This window comes from Lathamus discolor, chromosome 8 (assembly GCF_037157495.1).
Source record: "Lathamus discolor isolate bLatDis1 chromosome 8, bLatDis1.hap1, whole genome shotgun sequence".
NCBI classification, from domain to species: Eukaryota; Metazoa; Chordata; class Aves; order Psittaciformes; family Psittacidae; genus Lathamus; species Lathamus discolor.
Window position 1 is genome coordinate 11,201,030 of NC_088891.1, and position 21,608 is coordinate 11,222,637.

At 41.0% G+C, this 21,608-nt stretch overlaps 1 protein-coding gene across 1 annotated transcript in view; it reads right to left on the reverse strand.

Moving 5' to 3' along the window:
* TRPM7 (transient receptor potential cation channel subfamily M member 7) overlaps positions 1-19,874 on the reverse strand; it is a 61,540-nt gene extending 41,666 nt beyond the window's left edge. Inside the window, exon 1 of the mRNA XM_065688823.1 lies at positions 19,808-19,874. Coding sequence (XP_065544895.1) covers positions 19,808-19,810 — 3 coding nt within the window. The 5' untranslated portion in view covers positions 19,811-19,874. The remainder of the gene's footprint in view (positions 1-19,807) is intronic.
* Positions 19,875-21,608: the final 1,734 nt, after the last annotated feature.

A 21,608-nucleotide genomic window follows, 5' to 3' on the forward strand; every position in this document is an offset into this window, starting at 1 on the left:
AACCACACCTTGAAGCAAGCTATCACGGGCATAACATCCTAGATATAGAAATTTAAGTATCTAAACCATAAATAATTGCATTAATTGCTCCATGCAATGTTGTTTTGTGGTGATCAAAGCTGAGGACGCTGAGGACAAGCGTCACTAGCTCAAAATGTGCACAACCACTTTTCATAATAAACAGATCTGAAAACTGCAACAAAATAGCCCAAACTTGATCTGAAAATAAAAACAAAAAAAAAAAAAAAAAAAATTGATTAATTTTTATCTTAAAGAATGTTCAGCTCTAACCACTCAAAGATTTCTCTCTATTCTTCAATAGTTAATGTGTTTTCAGTAAAACACGGGTACAGATATACTATTTACATGGAGGAGGCTCTATGTTATTAAAACATACTTGGATCTTTTCATTTGGTAAAATTAGACTCTGTCCAGAACTGCTGCACACTGATTAATCTTTATTGCAAGAGATTTTATACAGAACTTGCAAATTAGAGTCTTGTTTTCAGTTGAGAAGAAAAAAAAAAAGAAAGAGAGAAAAAAAGCAAACCAAGAGGAGAACAGAGTAAGTGAGAGATGTTTCCAACATTTCCCACAAACAGGTGAAGGTCACATTTCAAAGGAAGAAATGACACACAATATTGCCTTCCCTGTAAGTAAGAACTATTATTACATAATGTTCCTGTGACGACCAGAAAGAGGAAGACAACATGAGAACACTGAAAATAACTTAGTTGCAGCAATTACCTTTAAGATATACTTCCTTATTAGCTAACATTAACTTGAAATAGGAGATCAAGACAGTGGTCAAAAAATCAATATCAGACTGTGTTTGAAAACTTGCCTACTCTCATTAAAGTTTTTTAATCATCTCTAAAGCATACACAACTACACCTCCTCAACTCTGCTTCCAATAATCAGGCCACTTCTGCTAAGTGGAGCAGTGTGGTTTGCTAGTGCATTTTAGGAGGTGTACCTTACATGATGGTTACAGGCAATACCGGTCAGGAGCTCTCAATACAGTGAGCTCTGTAGCGTTGCTCACGAAGAAAAAAAAGGGGAGGGGTGGGGGAAGGAGGAAGAAACTATGAACCCTCCCCCCCAAACATACAGTCAGATTTTAGCAAAACGCACAAGTAGGGTCAACCATTTCCTTTATTTGTTTTCAAACTGGCACCTTAAGGAAAAAACAAACCCTTAGCTTTCCAGATTCTCTCATGTGCATTTCAAATCTCACAAGCTAAATATAACTTAAGACTTACAAGCAAAATGCTAATGCAATTAATATTTCTCTGAACTACCTTCACTATCTCTTTCCTACAGGTGAGTTATCTCCTCCATCCTAAGAAACTGTCACCACATTAACACCTCTTAGCAGTCAGTGTTGGCAGGATCTTATTTGCACACCAAAAAACCCCGTTAACTTTTAATTCCTAGGAGCTGTGCTACTGTAGCTACTAACTCCTAGTCCCAAATAGGTCAACATGGCTTTTGCTCTTTAAGCTGTAGAGGGTTATGGAAGATACTTCATTCTGGTTGTACTGATTCCTGAGCAGACAAAAGCGTGTCTTTCAGTACTTCTGAAAGAGCTTCTCGAAACAAAAAGCACACAGATCTGATTCACTAAAGCTAGAAGACATATACTCACCCTGGGATCATGATTAAAGGAAATACTTTGAACTATATCCAATAAATAAGTCCTTTCATAACAGTTTCATAAGTGCTGAAATAATTATAATTGCTATTTGAAACAAAACTTACACAAGTATTTGCTGAACTGGAAACTCAAGACAATGTGCCCAACCACAGCACTTCCGATCTTTACAAGTAGGTAAATGCCAAAATAATCCCACAGCCTTTCAAGTGTACCTGCTCAAGATGCAAGTAATTCCTTATGTTATCTTTACTGAAATTCATGATGGACATTTTTAGCAAGTCTTCTTGTAGAATGAAACTTTTAACACTAATAACTATAATTTAACGGTTTGTAGATAGCAGGTTACAAGTGAAAAGAAGCAAAAGTACAGTATGAAATCAGGTCTCAGAACAAAAACCCAACCAACCATCTACCACTCTTCCCCCTTCAACTCACATGAGAAGCATTTACAAGAGCTTCTCATTCAACATGCTAAAATAAGATGCCTAAGTTCTAGCAACGGCACAACGGCAGAGCAAAGCCTTATCAAACTATCGTGAAATTCTCCCAGCTTCTCCAGCAAGTTTGGTCTGAATTATTTTCTGTATAGAAAGGAAGCCTTCCTTACTGGCAGGATCTCAAAATAACTTGCATGACCTTCAATAAGCACAAATATGGTGTATAGCTGACAATCATGAATTTGTTCATGTACAAAAGGATCCCAGTTTTTCTTTCTACTCATTTGCGATACTGTATACTGTTGAGGCTATTAAGTTACAGAATATTTGTTACAAAACTAAAATTTAACTCATCCCAAATATATCACTCTCAAACCTGCAACACTGCGTACCAACCACGCTGCTCTGCTGACAGTTTTTCTATAAAGCTGGCCTGCTGAATCAGGAAATTGACCTGGGTTTAAAAAGAATAATATTCCAAACTGTGACTTTCGTGGAAGGCTGATAGTAGAGATTTCAATTACTGATTACATAGACCTCAGTTTCAAATTTAGAAGTCATATCACTTTGTACAGCATCTCATATTTCATCTTTCAAACCTTTGCTTACACCATATGGCAGTTCAACACATGCAAGAGGAAAAAATCTTCCAGTTTTATTTGTCCTTTATTTAAAAATAGACTCTATATTCTTTCCCCACCACCTCCGATTTTCCAGAAAGCTTAAGTTTCCAGGGCAAAAGAAAATACATGGAAAGTTGCAGCAAGCCTGAAAAGAAGAGGATACAGTGGAAACTGTCTGCAGCAGGAATAGCCAGGCTAGCTCTGCTGTAGAGCAGCCCTATATGTCTAGGTCACTTAACAGCCAACAAGATAAATTTCAAAACACTTCCAAGAGACATTCTGTACTAAGAACGTCCTCTAGCTTGTCTAGTCAAGGAAATGTCCACTGACAAGTTATGGCTTCTTACGTAACTATACTGCACACACTCTTTTCAGGATTTACACGAGGTTCTCTTTAACTAAGAAGCCAACTCCATTAGCCAAACACGTGCAATGCTGTGGGGCTGAACTGTGATCCCTGTTCAGCCAGCTAACCCCCCAGCTGAGCACTGGGTGCCCCCAGCTAGAGCTGAAAGGCAGAAACTCCAGACAAACCATTACCACTTTTATACTCAATGCACCAAATAAAACCAAATAAAGCCCAAAGGCCTTGATCAATGTGATACCAAATTAAGTTAATTTATTGTAGTTCTTTACTGGTGGTGAGGCACTGGGTTGCCCAAGGAAGTTGTGAATGCTCCATCCCTGTCAGTGTTCAAGGCCAGGTTGGACAGAGCCTTGGGTGACATAGTTTAGTGGGAGGTGTCCCTGCCTATGGCAAGGGGGCTGGAACTAGATGATCTTAAGGTCCTTTCCAACCCTAACTGTTCTATGATTCTATGAATACATATCAAGCAGTTTAGGATTCATAAAACCTCTTGTGGGAAGAGGTGCCATAAATAAATACATGTTAGTTCTCACTACAGAGATATCCACCAGAGGCTTTGAACCACGAAGGCATTAAGGACCACGCTCTAGGCAAAGTACCTGGACTTGTTCTTAGTACAGATTAACTGATACTGAAAATGTACATCCCAGGATGAGGTAAGTAACTAATCCACTGTGCATGGGGTGGTGAATTATGCAGACAGTTATGCCTACATTTCCCAAAGAAAATAACTCAAATTTTGTATTAAAAATGCTAGAAAAGCACAGCTCAGTTCCTCAAAGAAACATTTATCAGAACTTAGGCTAACTTTGAGTAAATAAGCAGACGGCGGGGTGGGGGGGAAAGGGTAGGCAGTTCGATGGCATGTATTTGCAAATATTTGTTTTAAACTCTTGGTTCCAGCAAACCCCAGACACTTAATTTACTTGCTTTCCTTGCAATTTAAAATTACATACCTCTATAATTAGTGTTTGAGGTTGTTGGGGGGGGTTTTGTTTTGTTTTAAAGGGGGGGGGGGGGGCAGAAAACAAAGCATTTAGCCAGCTAGTAATACAAACTATATTTAAAAGACTCTCTGCTGAAGAATAACAGTGCTGTCTGTCCAGAGAATACACAACACACAAAAAGCCTTCAAGATTTGTTCTTGAATCAGTAACTCGAACACCAGTCAATCTTACCATTGTGTTTTAAAGTAACTTCCATAGAAAGTATGAATATATGCAATACTAGAAAGACAAAAAGGCCCAACTTATCATAATGCTAAATGATATTTATACAGAGTGCTTTCATGTATCCCTGTGAAGTATGTCACTCTAAATTAAAAGGATTATGCATTCACCTTCAATTGGTGTTTAATTCACTACAAATGAAAATTTTTGCAAGAGTATTTTACCTGCTGCACACATCAAGATTATTTCGTTATTATTTGGAAACAACTACCAGCGTCATCTACAAGAAAAAATTAATTCATTTACTTCTTCCCAAACACCTTGAGGCACTCATTGTAACAGAACCTGACTGGCTGAGACAGACAGATCCATCCTGCAATGAAAGGTGTCTCTGCTATGTTGAAGATCCTGTTCCGAGCAGAACGGTTCACCTGGCTTCGCTTGGCTCATAAGAAACTGAACAGCTCTAGTTTTCTGGGTTGAAAGACTTGTCTCATGAAACTACTGCTACAGTCTTGAAAATAGATTGCTCAAGAGGAAGAAGGGAAGGAAAAAAGGCAGAGAAAGCCTTCTGTCCATTCTCATGTACACAGGATCAGACCTCAAAGGAGCCAGCGAGCAAAGATACGACTCTTCATATCAATGGCTCCCTTAGTGCTGAAAACAAACCTTCAACAATCCTATTCTTTATTAAACAGTTCAGGAGATTTGCTCCAAACAGTTTTCACAGCAATCCAGGTCTCTAACAGAGTAGCTATTGTTTCATCAAGTTCTTCTCTGACGTAAAGCAGGCACCACAGAACTTACCACATCCACGTGCAGTTCTGGATGCAATGAGCACTTGGGATTTGTAAAAGGAGATTTTTATAGCTCACCCAAACTTGACCAAAACGACTTCAGTGTGCTGTTTTGAGAATAGGCTGCTTCTATGAGAATTTTTTCACCTTAAAATCACGAAGTACAAAATTAAGTTGGTTGGGGATTATTTTGTGTATGTGAATTCATTTAATTGGGAAAAACGTAAATTCATATACAGAACTTCACATTGTGAAGTCATTATTTTTAATCCTGATGCACAAGAATAAAACCCACAGACCTAATATTGTTTGGACATTTTTCTTACATTCAAACTCAATCCACTTCACGCACATTATTGGGAAAGTTATCTTCCAACTGCAATGCAGGTCTTTCAGTGGGAAATTCAGAGCAGATCCAGCATATTTTTAAATAAATGTTTAAAAATTGCTGGTTTAACACCCCTGCGAAGGTGCATGCTGCTCTGCAGCTAGACTAGTCATAAAATTACTCTTCCTTTTCAGGAAGTATTAAGTCTTTAAATGCATAACCATCCATGCAAGCCTTAAAAACAAAACAAACCAAAAATACCTAGAAAATATCTCACAACTGATCCTACAGTTCAAGATATCTCAAGTCACGATGGAATAAACCATCAGTTGATTTCAGAAGACCCACGCACACTGGTGTCATTCCAAAATGGCGCTCTCTCAGCCGAGGTAACAAACACCTTTAGAATTAAATGTCTAATTGTGACAGATACAGTAATTAAATAAACTTGCCAAAACCGGAGACTCTGTAAGAGCGCACAGCAGATGGCACGCTGCTGCTGAATATGCCTTCAGGAAAGGAAGGGGGAGGGGAGTAAAATATCTATTTTAATTTTTATTTCTCAATTTTCATCAACAGAATTTGGAATTTTGGTAGGAAAAAGAAAACAGTGAAAGGTAAATCCATTTCACTGTTGCAAACTGAAGTAAGATGATTTCAAAATAGTTTATATATGCAATCCTCTTGACTAATGAAATGCCAAGCTAAAAAAATTTTAGCCCTTCTAAGGGATCTATAGATCATTTTCTGTGAGCACCCAGACTATTCACACTTTGATGCATTCAAGTACTTCAAAACATGTACCAAAGCTACAATCTAAAAGCAACAAACCACTGAGTTTTCAAAGGAGATAAAAAATTCTTTACCCTTTATAACCCTGGATGAAAGAAAAAGGACAGAAAGAGAGCACATGAGAGTAACTGCAAGGAAAATATAGCTACAGCTTTTCAACCAGCATTTTTAACTCTAATGCCCACTTTGTTCAAAAGAGAGATTAAAAAAAAAAAAAAACACATGACAAAAGTACATTGGAGCATTTTCAAACCAGTCATACACTGCCTGCTTCTTTGTGACAGGGTCCCTCATTCAAAACCCATTTTTAACTATGTCAAGTCACCCATACACGACCAATCCCAAATCTCCTACATTTTTAAACACAGCCTACTTTTCCTTCCTTATCTACAGTGATATGATTGTACAGTCTGCATCCTTATCACCTCCCTCAGCACCAATGATTTAGCTGCAGTCTGCAATCGTTCTAACCTCACTGTCGGTGCAGATTGCAAGCCTACACACTCGCTTAAATAAGACCAGGAGGAAGGTAGAGTCAGCATACCTACTCACCAACACGCAACTGAAATGATGCCAAGTCTTTTTAAGTAGGTCAAATAATTTCTGTGGGTATCAAGGATGGCCACTCTTCCTGGTCCTTTCTGCAGGCACTAATGGGACACACTGTGCACGGCTGCTAAAACCTCTGCACTTCCTGGCTCACCAGATTTACTCTACATGAAAGAATTAGCTCAGTTCATAGCCAACATTTCTGGCAAGTGCTGGGCTTACCTTGCATGTGCCACACAGGGTGTATGAACAGACAATCCTGTAAGTCTGAGTTTATTTTTGGAAAGAATAAGGGTCGGGGCACACTTTCATTTACGTTGTTCATTTAAATTGTTTATTATATTTACCTTGTTTATGTAAAACAATTTACATATCCTGGATCTGTTGGCTGTCTTCCCCAAGCAATTTCCAGTCCCCTCCCCATCATATAGGGAATATAGCTAGTGGTGGCCACCTCTGGAAATAAAGCAGTAGGAAAGGGCTCCTGCAACAAGCTAAATAATTAATTCTTCCCTTGATTTGAGTCTGATTTGTTTCCAGATGAAAAAAAACTCAGCTCTGGCAGCTACTATTCATAGACAGCATACAGGCTACAAGTTCACTTCACCTAGTGCAAAGGATATGTTTCAGCTTTATCTGAGCTGCAGATTTGAAGGAGGACCTCCCTTTCTGATTCATAAAGTGCATGAACATCTGATTAATGCATTATGTGCTGAAGCATATTACAACTACAAGAGCAAATTGGAAGAATAGATGCTGTTCATCTTGCTCTACCACTTTCTTAGCCTGTTCCATTCACAGATCTAACTTATTTTTAATGTTGTACAAAGAAAGGTACTTCTCTATCATCACAGCAAAGATTTTGGTGCCTGCTGACTTAAGTAGGCTATTATTAACTCACTACAGCAACGGAAAGTTGTTATCACTGAGGGATTCTTGACATACCTAGCCTCAGACAACCCTTTGAATATCTTAAAAAACCCACACCCACAACCAGAAGCCTTATGCACATATTTAAATTATTACGGATCAATTATATTTCTCTGAATAGCATGGGTGAGAGAACAGCAAGAGAACATACTAGTGGGCATGTGAAATAGGTGACAGCACCAGACCACTGCTAAGGATGATGAAATTTCACATAACACCTTCAGACACAGTATCAGGGAAACCCGATTCATTTTTACAGTCAAAACTACTAACATTAGGAAACACACAATCAAAGAACAACCTGAAACAGATTTGGCACTCTATTTACTTTAACAGTGATTATCAAAAAACCCAATCATTCTGTACAGTAAGCAAGTCATTTCAGAGCAGAAAATTAATATTAGATTGGTTCCAATCTAGCATTAAAATATCAGCATCGGACCAGAAGTCTGAGGGAGACAGAAATTAGTCATACAATGCCTGAACTGCCTTCGCTTCCTTGGTAAGGGGATCAGAGGATGTGATGGGGTATGTTCTCTGAACTCCTATTCTCTCTGTTCTTCCTGCCTGTATACATATGCACACCAATGTACCAGTATTCGCTAGCTGCAGTGGGGGAAGCAAACATTTTGGTCAACTCAGTGACTAGAGTTCTTTGGAAATAAGAACAGTATGGAGACAGTAGGATGAGCTGGAAGAAAACCAAACCAAACCAAGAATTTGCTATAACAATTTTTCTATTGCTACCAAGAATTTTGATATAGCAAAATTTCCTACTGTAGAATTACGAAGACTTAAGCATTTTTAAATTCAGCTCACTAACAAAGATGTACTGGATACAGTTACACTCCCATTGCCTGCCATGACAGAGAACTAGCTCTCCTAACAGAGCTGGCTAGGGTGCACACTGACTACAGCCCTCACCTAGGGGCGTAAGCAGCTTGACAGCATTCTGAAGACATACATGTACCTAAACTCTTATCAGGAGGTACAGTTCCTTGCTAAAACTATTTAAGTAGTTTCTGTTTACTCTAGAAAAGTGCAAAGAAGAAACTTAACTGGGCTTATTTAGGCACACGTGAAATAAGCTAATTACTGTCTGAAATAATATATAATGCTTAATCAGGCACTTCTTAAAAATTTCCACCCTCTGTTTTTGAGGAAAATAAACAATTGTTTGAGCTATCTTATTTTACTGACTTCTCCTGGGGCTAGTCTTAGGTAAAAACTGAGGTCTCTGTCGCAACCTCATACCAACTGCTGAAATATTCTTTCACACTGATTTTCCCATTAGCATTCAACCATTTTATTATTAGCAAGTTTTGGAAGTCTCAGCATGTTTCTTTTAAATATTACAGCCAGAGCCGTAAACCCTACACAGTGCAGTGTACTGGGAGAGAGCTTGAAGTCATCCATTTTAACTCACAGTCAATATTTAGGCTGCTAAAATGTACCATCTTACCACATCATTTACCAAAAGCACTACAAAGCCTCCTATCACACCCTTCCTTCACATGCACATAGCACTGCTAATTAAGACATAAGCACAGATGTCCTAAAGTAACTACCCTAACTACTGATTTAAATCAAGGTCTGGCTTGCTCTAATGCAGCAGGAAATAGAAGAATGTCTTTTGGTTTCTCTTATCATAGTCTTACGGGGTCACTTCAGCAAGCTTGAGTCCCCGGGCTGAGTACTTGGATCTCAGATCAAAAGTAAAAAACTCTTACCAAACACTCATGTGGACGTGAAATATTCTGATACATCAAGTCGGACAATACCAACTAAAAAGCAGAATAATCTGTGGGACAAAACCTCCTTCTTCGCTTTAGCAGGAAAAAATACATATATACATATGATAAAAGGAAGACCAACCCAAGAGAAAACAAAATTACTGTTTGTTTTTTTTTTTTACATTTGAAGTATTAAAAAAAAGATACATTCCAAATGCCTATCCACAAGAGATAGCACAATGCAGTAACACAGGCAGTCCCCCTAGGATGTCTCAATCTTATCTCTTAATTTGCGTTTATTGCACAGTGATATAAGTATCCTCTACTTAAGCAGATCAGTTACAGTTTTTCAGCCCTCTTACCAAATATTGATGTAGAATTGCAGGTTACCCACATAACTGAACTACCTGCAACACATCCATGTTAAACACCACAAGCCTTAAAATAACTCAAGAAATTATTTCTAAAAATCAAAGAGTTAAAATAACTTTTTTTTTGAGGGACAGTAGAAGCAACAATTAGTTGCTTTGATTGAAATGACATTGAGAGATCACAACACTTTGTAAATGTTTTCTGTTTATTATCATTTCCTCCAGCATATTCACTTCCAGTAAAATTGACCAATGCCAAGAGGTACATGGGACTAAGGCCTGCCTAAGCTGTGCTGGACTTAGACCCTTGTCTCCTCTTTGGCCTACTGGGGCAAAGCAGTGAAGACAGGCCACCATTTTAGAGAAATTAAAGACAACAGTACAGAGGTGGAATTCCTGGCAAAAGCAAAACCAGAACACATGGGGGAAATTATTTGCTTTAACAGACGCAATTCTTCAGATTTTACAGTGAGAGTGGAAGCAGAGAAGACAAGCTGAGCAAATTACCACTATGCCCTTGCACCCATTCTCCTGCTATTTCCCTTCCACTAGCAGTTGTGCACCAGCCCTTCAGGGAGTTGACTGAGTTCCCTAAATCAGCACATTATTTCCAGGAAAAAAAAAAAAAAAAAAAAAAAAAAGCAGGTAGCTTTGATGTCAGAATGAATCAATTCAGATGCAAGCTGGGCAGAAAACTAAGGCAGAGGGAAGGACCACGTGGCCATGATCAGGGTGGGAACAAGGGAATTAGGACATCCCCTTTGGTAGCTGTTAAGATACCGGGTTAGCAAAGCAGCTGAGCTGGTCTAAGCATACTGTCAAGGTACATCAAAATAATCCCCCAAAGCACATTTACTCCAGGCATCCAGGAAAACTAGATGAAGATCTGTCACACAAAAAGGCATTCTTTTTAAGTACCTGTATCCTGATGCTCAGGAAGGAAAGGAAGCTAAGATGGTATTTCTTTATTTCTTGGAGAGCTGCCAATGATGCAAGAACATGTTGCCTAAGGTCACATGTTAGGTGGGCAGATACCCTGAGTTTGAGAATAGCATCCATTCTCATCTGGCACTGAAGATGTTTTTTCCTCATTCGCGGTATAATTAAACCCGAGCTAACTCCTAATACAATAATTACAAAAGACTTTTTTTGTTCTACTTGCAAGGTCTTTGCATTCATCAGAAAACCCCTGAAACACCTAGTAATGACACCCAAGAGGATAACCAAAAGACTAACCTTATCTTAGCAGTGCTAATTTTTCTACATTCTCTCTGCAGAGGAAAGAGAAGAGCTGCTCTGAATACCCCTCAGTCTCCACTGAGCAAGCCTAGGGACTCACTGCCTAATTAGCTTTCGCAAATAATCTTCCCTCTGCAAAGTCTAGCTGTATTCTGCACATCATCTACATGCAAGTGACCAGAAAACATTTTTCTACAACCTGAAACCAGGATTTTTCTGGACACCAAAAATCTTCAGTCTTGCACATTTTCTACACCAGATAGAAAACACAGCCCGGAACTTACCGTATCATATTGTCCAACAAAGTACTATGATTATACTAGTAAGAAGTATTTCTCTGGTGGGCTACAAAACATCAAGTACAACCAGATGATGCATTCAAACAATGACACGTTTGTTAGCAGCCTTCATCGCTGCAGAACATTCACCTGTAACACCAGCTGGCAGTCAAAAACAGGACAAGGATGATGAGTGTTCTGTGCCCTTTTCCCCGACACAAGCAACATAAGACAACATTGTTTCACTAATGCATTTGAAACAATTACAGAGAATTTAACAGCGACAAGAACCTGAGTTCGACAGTACAGAGGTAGGGTTTACACAGGAAACTGCATGCATACAAACCAGGGATTTTTTCCAACGGCTGAAAAGAGGATTTTTCTGCATAAGATTTATATAAAAGAAACCCAATAATAAGATGGACCAATTGCTTAATGAGGCAAAGGCATAAATCCTCATCAAGAGCATTTCTAACTTGGCACAGTTTAAAAGGACAAAGGTTAGTTAAGGGGATATTTCTGCTTTTCAATGCCTCTGGCTGCAAAGCTGGTTAATGCCAGTTTGAGAGGTTAATGTCCATCCCAACCTCCAGGTCTTTGCTTAGTGTCCCTCACACGGGCCAAGGTAAGTGCTCACAGGGCACTCAGCAGCATAACTCATGAACATTTTGAGCAGCACCATTAAGGACTCAGTAAACTACAGCTTGTGAAATCAGGCTGAGTGAACCTCTTTCAACCAGTTCTGCATCCAGAGGCATTGCAACACCAGGCAATGCTAAGTTCCTAAAAGGTTCTCTAGGGTATTTGTCAGCTATGGTATCAGTGATTCATTACTCTTTCCTTAGTGTGAGATTACTACCATCAGTGGGAATTCCTTCGAGATCACTCCCAAACATTTTGGCCAGAAGATCACCCTCAGACATGCACTTTTCTAATGCCTTCAGTTGAAGTTGTATTAAACTTGCTGTTTAACAAAATTCTGCAAACCACAGCTTTGACTACACTGCAGCCAAGGAACACAGGAGAAACTGGTAAGACTTGGGTATTTAAAACATTATTAACTGCACCTACTCTTGTAGATCAACTGATTTTTTTTTGGTAATTGACGAGAAAGTTGATTAACAGTTCTGTAATTACACAACTGGTATTTTTAGGCTCCAATCATGTGTCATTTAAGCACATGCATAATTTAACCTATTCAGGTGACTGAAGTAACGCCTGACTAAATACTTGCATGACCGCAGCAGCCACGGGGACAAGCTCTGGAAGGAATATGAGCCTTTACAGACATGCTGTACCCACAAACTATTACACAGCATTAAGCTTACTAAACAAAGCCAATATACATGCAATTTTAACCATGTTGTACCTCAGCGTGACCGTCTTTGAACCTGGCTCTGTCAGGTACATTACTAGAGCATGACTTTGCTCTCTCCTGTCGCAAAGGAACAGGTTCAGCTTCTTGATAAAGTTAAACAGGAAAGAGAATAGCACTAAAAAGCAAATAAGCAGCGTGTTAAGAACACGAAGGGAAAAAACCCAAAACTAGTGCTATTTTGTTATGCAAGGCAAGTTACCAGCAGTGGATCATGTGCCAACAGCAATAACTTGATGGGAGGAGTCAAACTCATCTTGATGCAGCTCAGTTCACAAAGAATACAGCACAGAGTATTTGGTAAAAAAAGCTATCTTACATGTGGCAGCACACATTCAGAAAAGAAGGTCAAGAAAAACATCCTGTGTAAACAAGCATTTAGCTACAAATGTATTCAAGCATAGCTACTACCTGTCTGCAATACAATTAGGCAAGGTTTGCAATGCAGTTTGGTTTATACTTTGAAGAGGCTACAGAACCCAACCTGTGATGGCTCAGTTCTATCCACACCTGCACAGAAGGCTGTAAGACTTAGAAAACACTCATGTAGAATGGCAGATAAACAGAGTAACCAAACACTACTAATATAATGTCACAAGTCAACTCTCAAGCACAACTCAGAGCAAGCTTCTAAACCAGCTTCACAGGTCATGTCAACTTTGAGGTGCCACAATCCTGGTTTCCTAAGCCTCTGCACATGATCCCACCCTATGTCATACCAACACCGGTATTTACAGTCACATGGAGAGCTGATTCAGGGAAATGACCAACGAAGTAATCCTCAAAAAAGGAAAAAGGGGAAGAAAAAAAAAAAAAAAGAAAGAAAAAAGAAAAAAGAGGTGATTAGATGTTTGTTCAATCTATAGCCCTAAACAGTGACTGAGCACAGACGGAGGCACAAAGATGGGTGGAAGAGTGACAGCCAGGGTTTAGCAAAGTCCAGACTGGATTACAACCACACCTTTAGGAAGAGTTTTGGCAGACATGGGAGCAGCTAGTAAAGATATTATGGACTTGGAACATCAACCCTGACCCATATCTTAGATTATGACCCTGCAACACAACACAATCACATCTCAAGCACTTCAGGTCAGTCTTTGGAATTACACTGGCAATGAAGGAAGCAATTAACTCTATCCCAGCTGAAACCAGGACAAGTGGGAGGACCTGGATTGCTAAGTAATACTAGTTCTAGAAGTGCTCCAAGTCCAGAAATTTTTAAGCAATAGGTGCTTGTGAAATAGAATATTCTCAATATAGCAACTAGAAATTTATTTACAGAAGGCATAAATGTAAATTTATTTATTAAATTTAAAATTTACATTTTAGAAGTCAGGTTTGTCAAGTCCACATTTCACAAAAACTGATTATCACTTTGCAGTATGGGGAGGAGAAAAACTTTCACAGGTATTAGGGTAAGAATCATCAGCCAGGGACACCTTGAAAAATTCCACCCAGCACAAGTAGGGGGACTACAAAGTGAAAACATTTTCTGTTCACCTCTTAGCAAAGGTGACAAGAATCAAGCAGATAAGATAAAGAAAACAAGTACCTCTTTGGGTAGAGCTAAGTGGGAAGAATGCACGGAACAAAGGCTGGTATTCAGTTGCAATAACCATTGTGTTAGAACTGACTGAGAGGTAGCAGACACTTTCCCAGGCTTTGAAGATTACAGTTATATTATGGTGAAAGACTGAACACCTGATTAAATGAATTTAGAGCTGTAACTGAGAAAATATTCTCAAGCAGAAAGGAATTAGTGTCCAACAGCAAAAATTCACCGCAGTAACTGCCTAAAAGGTTGTCAGTGAAAAATAAAACAAAAAAGTGAAAATTAAAAACAAATTAAAATCAGCAAACCAGAGCTTGATAGAAATATGCCAATTCTCAGAGCCTGAAGTTTGGTGGGGTTTTTTAATCTCATTCGATTAGTAGTAAACAACTGAAGAATCCACTAGCACTGGGAGGCATTCACACCAGGCTTTGGGATCCATGACTAGGAAGCAGAAAGTCTGACCAGCCTGCCACAGACCCTGAAATAGCGCTAAAGCTCTCCAGCTCCGAAAATGCCTTTCCAAATTGTTGCTGTTACACTTACTAGCCGTAAGTCTAGACATTGATAAGATTCACATGTGCATAATTATCAGATGTAGACAACCTGTATGCACACATCTACCTACACTCTGAAACTGTATTAGCCAACTGCCAGCTTTGCAAACTACATGACAGACATTTAAACAAAACAAGCACTTCAAGCTGGACTGTATCTGAATGCAAACTGGTGATCTCCATGGACAGGTTGAAGATGAAGCAGCAATAAGGCTTCACAAGGGGTTTACAATAGCCGTTTCTGAAGTTGGATGATCTAAAAACATTAGTTGTCAAACTACACACACCAGAGTCCCAACTTCAGAGCTCAGCTAGCCTGTAGAATTCCAATTTTGCAGCTGTAGAAAATCAACAGATATGCCAGCACACACATTACATGCCGCTCTCCTTCAGCTGAAATCAAATGAAATGAAGGTGCTTTGGGATACAGTAACTCAGCAAATGCTCATTTCCCATACACACAGAATTTAAACAGTTCAGGAAATCTGACAGTAGAAAATGCGTAAAACAGCTTGAGTTAGACTGAGTTTGTAAGAGTCTTTAGGAAAAACTATATTGCTCTTAATAACATAAATATTAAATAATCTGTAACTTTGATACAATTTTTAATATTAAAAATCAAACCAAACCCAAACAAAACCAAAAATCCAGACATTGCCAGAATAAAGTTTAGTCCAAGCCTAAAACCCAAGCAACATCTTAATTTTGCTTTAGTTAAGGGGAAAAAAAATGTCTAACGTATAAACCAAGTTCAATCCGCTCTAATGTGCTGGCAGTTTGTTACGATGCTTCAAACTCTCCTCGGCAATTAACCACTACATTTATCTTACAGACTATTCCTGCAACATCCTCACATCATATGTTGTCAAAACATTTTCCACATTTCCACAAATATTCAAGTTCTTTCATAAGGCAGCAGCTTCTCAGAACTATCAGCACCGCAATCAGCAACAGTTATTTTTCTTCCTGTATTTCCCATAGATTTAGAACACTTCGCGCCTAATGCTCAGGAAGGAAAAATAAAAAAGATACAGTTAAGTATAATAACGTTATTCACCCTAGTTTCTCTCATGTTTTTTTGTATTTTATTATCCCATCAGAAGTTCACTGGCCTTTCCTTCTTATTAAAAACAGAAGGGTAAGAAATTTCCTCCGCTCGCCTAACAGCAATTAGACAACCTGTGCTGTCCTTACTTCCCTGCAAGAATTATAGTGCTGGGGAGAAAAACAAACTTGAGCTATACTGTGGTTCCCGCAAACCTGGTAATTATAGAAAGTGGCTCACGCCCTTGCTTTAAAACGGCTCCCCTCTACTTTACATGCTAGGGAAAATATAGGTGTAAAGAAGGCTGAAAAAACCTCACCACTCCTCAAAACAAAATAGCATTCCCTCTGTCAGCACAACAGCTGTGATAGAGGATGGTCTCTGGAACACTTCTGCTTGGGTCTGTGGCCCCATCCAGCCAGACGCAATGATTCAGCGTGCCAGGCAATGCTGGTTTAGTGACTGGTTGCTACGAAAAAGTCTCCTGCACATCCTACCTCCCCTCTTGTGCAGCGGCACCAATGCCCAGCTAATCCTGTGCTGAGCCAGGTCAGGAAGAAAAGCTTGCCAAGAAAAAGGGTTTGGGGGTTTACATTTTCTGTTCTTTTGTTAGATTAGCTTCTCTGTTACTTGAAATACAAAACCATCTGCAATTCAAGTAAAAGAAAAGCTAGGCTTAAAGTAATAAAAACAACAGCAACCAAGGATTAGGTAGATCATTTTTAGTATAAAATGTATCACAATATACTAACATCACACCATGATCTGTACATTCTCATTATGTGAGCAAAACAGATGGGACTGAATCAAATAAAGGAAAATAACAACTTTGCAGAGAATACAATGGAGAAGAAAGGCTTCAGGCCACAGAACATGAAGAAAACGAAATTTTACCATGGGTCAGGTCAGTATCATGGATTATTTCTTGTAGAAATAATGAAGCATATAGACTCACTTGCCAGAGCCCAATACTGCTTGTCAGCATCAGAGGTAAGAAGTGACATTATTTTTAATAAGTATCTTATCCAGATACACACAGGGGGTGAGATTATTCATTAGTTTACCTGCTGAAAAGCCAGTTATTGGAATTTCAACCAGTGAAGCTAAAATGTAGCAAGACAAAACTGTTCACGTTAGAAACAAGAAATGTGACCTCAAAGACAAAACTTCAATTCTGGAAAAACACACACATTGATTTTCCTGTCAGTTTGCCTTTTAAAAAGTGGGACAAAAAACCCCAGAAATTATGTTACTTGTTTCAGCAAATTTACATGGCACACATACACTGCAACCAAAGTAGACACGGTTAAAAGAAATCAGGGATTCCAAACGAAATAAGTATATGTTTAAATAAAAATAATTAAAAAAAAAAGACAAAGATACATTTTTCAGGTTAAGCATATTGGCATGAGAAGTATCAGTTCATTGTCTTGATTCTTCAAGACAATTTTGAAGTTGTGGCTTGTGAAAACATAAGCCAGAATTTCAAAATCCAGCCTCAAGTCTTTAAAGACTGGAACTTTGAATGCGATTTCTTTCAGACAACATGCAGAGAGCATCCAAGTTCAGTAAAAGTGTCACTGCGTGTGCAGCTTTGTATTAAACCCCTGGTTAGGTGAATCAGACTCTTTCTGAGAAAGAAAATTGAGCTTGATCTGCAAAATCTTGTCAAGCACACAAACTGTAGACTATAAAACCACCTCCCTTCATGCACTTTTTGTCAAGTCCTCTTAGAGATTTATTTTGCAGCATTACTGGTGTAAAATCGACAAAGCAATATAGCCAAACCCTACTGTGTCAGCATCAATTATTTAAGTTCAAAACAATATTGGTTTGTTTAGAAAACACTTATCTGTCATGACTGTCCACAAGGAGTGAACAGTTAATAGAAATGCACTTCATGAAGGGACATGAAAGAGAAGCAGGAAAAGTTTGGGTGTTGGTGCAAAACTTCCTGGAAAGGGAAGCACAGCAAGTGGTAAAGATAACTAGGAGAGAAAGAGAGGAGGAGTTTGGATGCTGCAGCCTATCACCAGCAAAGCAGAACAAGCAGGGCTGATGCGACAAGACAAAAAGGTAAGGCAGCAAGACTAGCTAGGCTGAGCCCTGAGGGACAAGAGAAGAAATGAAACTTTAGAACACAAAAGAGTACCACTCTCCAAGATAATCCATGCAGGGAAGTAGATGATCAGATAGAGCAGGTTTAAATATAAGCGAGATAACTGTTAAATGCAAGGTGATGTTTCAAGGTGCATTTGCATGACAAGTAAAAATTACCCTTCTGCTCCTGAGCTCAAGCAAGGAAAAGAAAATTAAATAAAATCAAAGTAAAACATCAGGAAACTAAGGTACAAACAGTCCATAACCAGCCTAAACAGTTCCACATGCACAAAGGGTTCTCTTCCCCCCACTTTAAATAGCAAAGTCAAGAATGGCCTCATACCAGAAGGTATGAAGGACGATCTAGCAGACACTTATCTCACCCACACAGACACATTAAAAAAAAAGAAAGACTGAGCTCTGGGAATTGCTACACTGAACATCTCACTCTTTAGAATAATTCCTGATTTAATGTTGGACACTGTCCAGCAATTCTTCAAAACTGCTAAATAGACATGGAGCAGCAGGCAAATTCCTAGCGAAATGAACCTGCAAGTGTCCTATATTGAACTCCGGGAAAGCACCTGTTAAACAGTGGTTTCAAAATAGTTGACACACACATGGTAAGTATAAAACACTGCAAACTGTCACATTGCCAGAAAAACTGCTGAGCCATGATCAGCTTACAAATCTGTAATAGTTAAAAGAAATCTGTAGGTTTCTACACTATGTCAGCTCCAACACCAGCACTAAAGTAACAAACAAACAAAACCCTCACAAAACTTAAGAAAACAAAACAAACAAACAAAAAAAAACAAACAGCAAAAAAACCCCGAACATTTCAGTTGAGAAGAGCAAGCACAACACATGTAGGAGATGCTAAGTGTTCTTTCAAGTCAGACCAAAGGTTGCACTTTCAGCTTCTTCCTAGAAGAGTGCTGGATTGGCAGATTCTAGAAAAAAGACAGCCCACATTTCTACACAGCTCCCAGATACTGTCAGAAACGGAAGGCTCATGGGTAGGAATCCCTGTGGCTGTGAACAGCATACTGCCAAATAAAGCACCTTTAAAACAAAATAAAGCACCCGACTAGAAGCTCAAGCAGGCTGTAGCAATGCAGATATACACAACTCCACTTAGATTTTCAAAATTATCTGAAAGCACTTGATGTGATGGCTCACTTTAAATTCTGTAAATATCAATTAAGGAAGACGCTTCTAAGGATAAAGAACCGATTAGCAGCCAGAAGGAAGGGCTGGAATTGAAGCTGTGCTTTCTTCGCAGAAGCACACACACTCCCTTGTCTATGACAAGGTGTAGAAATCGTAAAGATGAAATAGGTAGAAGATCAGAACAGCTGCATCCCCGAGAACCACATGGTCCACCCTATGGACGCCGGTAGCAGATAAAGCCCCGAAGGGTGGCCACAGCAGTACTCAACAGAGGTCACGGTTCGAGGCGGTCAACCCCCCGGCGCAGGACCAGCTCCCGCAGCGCTGCCCCGAGGAGCGGAGGGCTGCGGGACAGCCGGGAGGCGCTGGCCGGCCCCGAGAGCACCATGCCGGCTGGTGGCGGGGTCACCCGGCCGGGAGCTCCGCGGGGCAGGAACCGCCGGGACCCGGGGGTCGCAGGTGTCGGGGGGGCACTGAGGGAACGACGCGAGAGGACGGGCCCGAGGCGCCCGAGCCCGCGCCACCTCTTCCGGCCCGGCGGTGACAGCCCCGCGGGGTCCCTCTTTCTCACCGCCGGGCGGGCAGGGGAACAGCCGCCGCGCCGAGACATGAGAAGGGCCGCGGCTGATGAGGGCGGCTGCGACAGCCGGGACGCAGAGCGGTCTGCTGGGGCAGGTCAGATGCAGGGCCCCCTCAGCCCGACCCGTCCCTTTCCCCCAGCGCCGCCGCCCTCACCATTCTCCTCAGGGCCGGGCTGGGTCTCGGCGCCGACTCTGGTTCTCCTCGCGCCGGGTAGCTCCTGCTCGTGGTTCGGCGTCGGCGGTGGCGGGGCCTGTCTCCATCTATCGGGGCTGAGCTCGGCAGCAGCTGAGGGCTGGGTGAGAAGCCGGGCGAGGACAACGCTCCGGGGGCGATGGGAAGAGCGGGACAAGGAGGACGGCGCTCGCTCGGCTCCGCACCGGGTCTCAGCGCTGGCAGCAGCCGCGGCCCGGCGCCTCTTTCTCATAATTGTGCGACTCCGCCGGCGGAGAACCGCGGCGCTGCCGCGTCAGCGCGACCCGCCCCCGGGAGGAGGGGGACGCCGGGGCGGCGCTCACCGCCACTCGGTGGCGTGCGGCGCTGCGGGCCCCGCCGGGCGGCTCGGGGGCGAGCGGAGATGGGGACCCGGCGGGCGGCTTCCACCTTCCCGCACGGAGGGGGAGCCCCGAGCAAGCGCAAGTGGGTGCCAGGCGGCCGTGCCCCCCTTGTGCTGCTGGTGAGGTAGAGGCCAAAGTGACGCTGAACGCGGAGCTTCCCGGGACAGAAACCCGCCCGCCTGGAAACGCGTGGTTCGAAGGGGGAAGCTGCTCCCGACAGCCCCGTTTCTGCACAAAAGCATCACCCCGAACACCGGGTGTCGCGGCCCCAGGAAAAGCTGTGTCAGAGCAGATCTGGAATCACGGGCCTCGATAAAGTGAGCCCGCTTTATCCCTTCTTCAAACCGCACAACAGGGAGCAGAGTTAGTTGAGATTCGACGGAGATTTCTTGCCCATCGTGCTCATAGCGTGGCAGTGCCACCATTAGCAGAGTGTTGCTCACACCTCAGTCTGAGAAAAATGGGAGAAGAGTTGGTTTTGGAGAGGAAAAGGAGGATACGTTTCTTCCACTTCAGTCAGCTCTGTTCCCAGCTTAGATCTGGCACTGCCCAGAGCAGTAACTTACCTTCTGCAGTCAGCAAACTTGGAAAATCAGTATCATGAATAAAAAGCCTTGTGCAGTCATTTACACTCCATCTTTTGCAACAAACTGTGTGATGGAATAAACAGCATTTGTAAGGGAAGAAAAAGAGAGCAATTAAGTTTGGTTCAAGTTACTTGTATTCCCGAAGTATGAAAAAAAATTAGAAAAATCTATCAAATAAAATTTATGTCTGACATTAAGTTTTATGTAAGACATATGCAACTAGATAGCTCAGTGCTTCCTTTGCAATTAAAACAGTTCAAAAGTAAGTTAAACCTAGCTCAGAGTTCCTGGTGCCATTTCTAACATACCACAGCTAAATGAGTGATAATTTTGTGTAAACTTAATCAGAATGTTCAAATTCATTTTACAACTTTGATTTTAATTGTCAGGCCTCATCATTTGTCGGCAGTGTTGTGACAGAATGGTGAAGCATGACAGTAGTATCACTCTTCAGCCCCTGAGGCTCGGTAAACCACAAGACTTACTAGATCCACTTCCATTGTTAAAAATGCATGGGCAAAAAATCAAACCAAACACTTGAAAGCAACAGAATTGGCAGCTGTTATTTTAACCAAGCTGTAGATAACAAGAAACAAAACAGCCTCTCATTAGCCGCTGCTTAGCAGGACAAGTCCAGTAGTAAATTCTGGTAGCAGAACCCATTTGCTCAAACAATAGGTACAAATTTCAGAAGACCCACCCAACATAAGGGCAGGAGTTCAGCTCCACAAATAGGGTGTTGCTGCAGGATGTTCCTCAGCTGCAGGGGAGCTCCTAATGCTTGGTTAACATCACAAGAATTACTGCTATCTT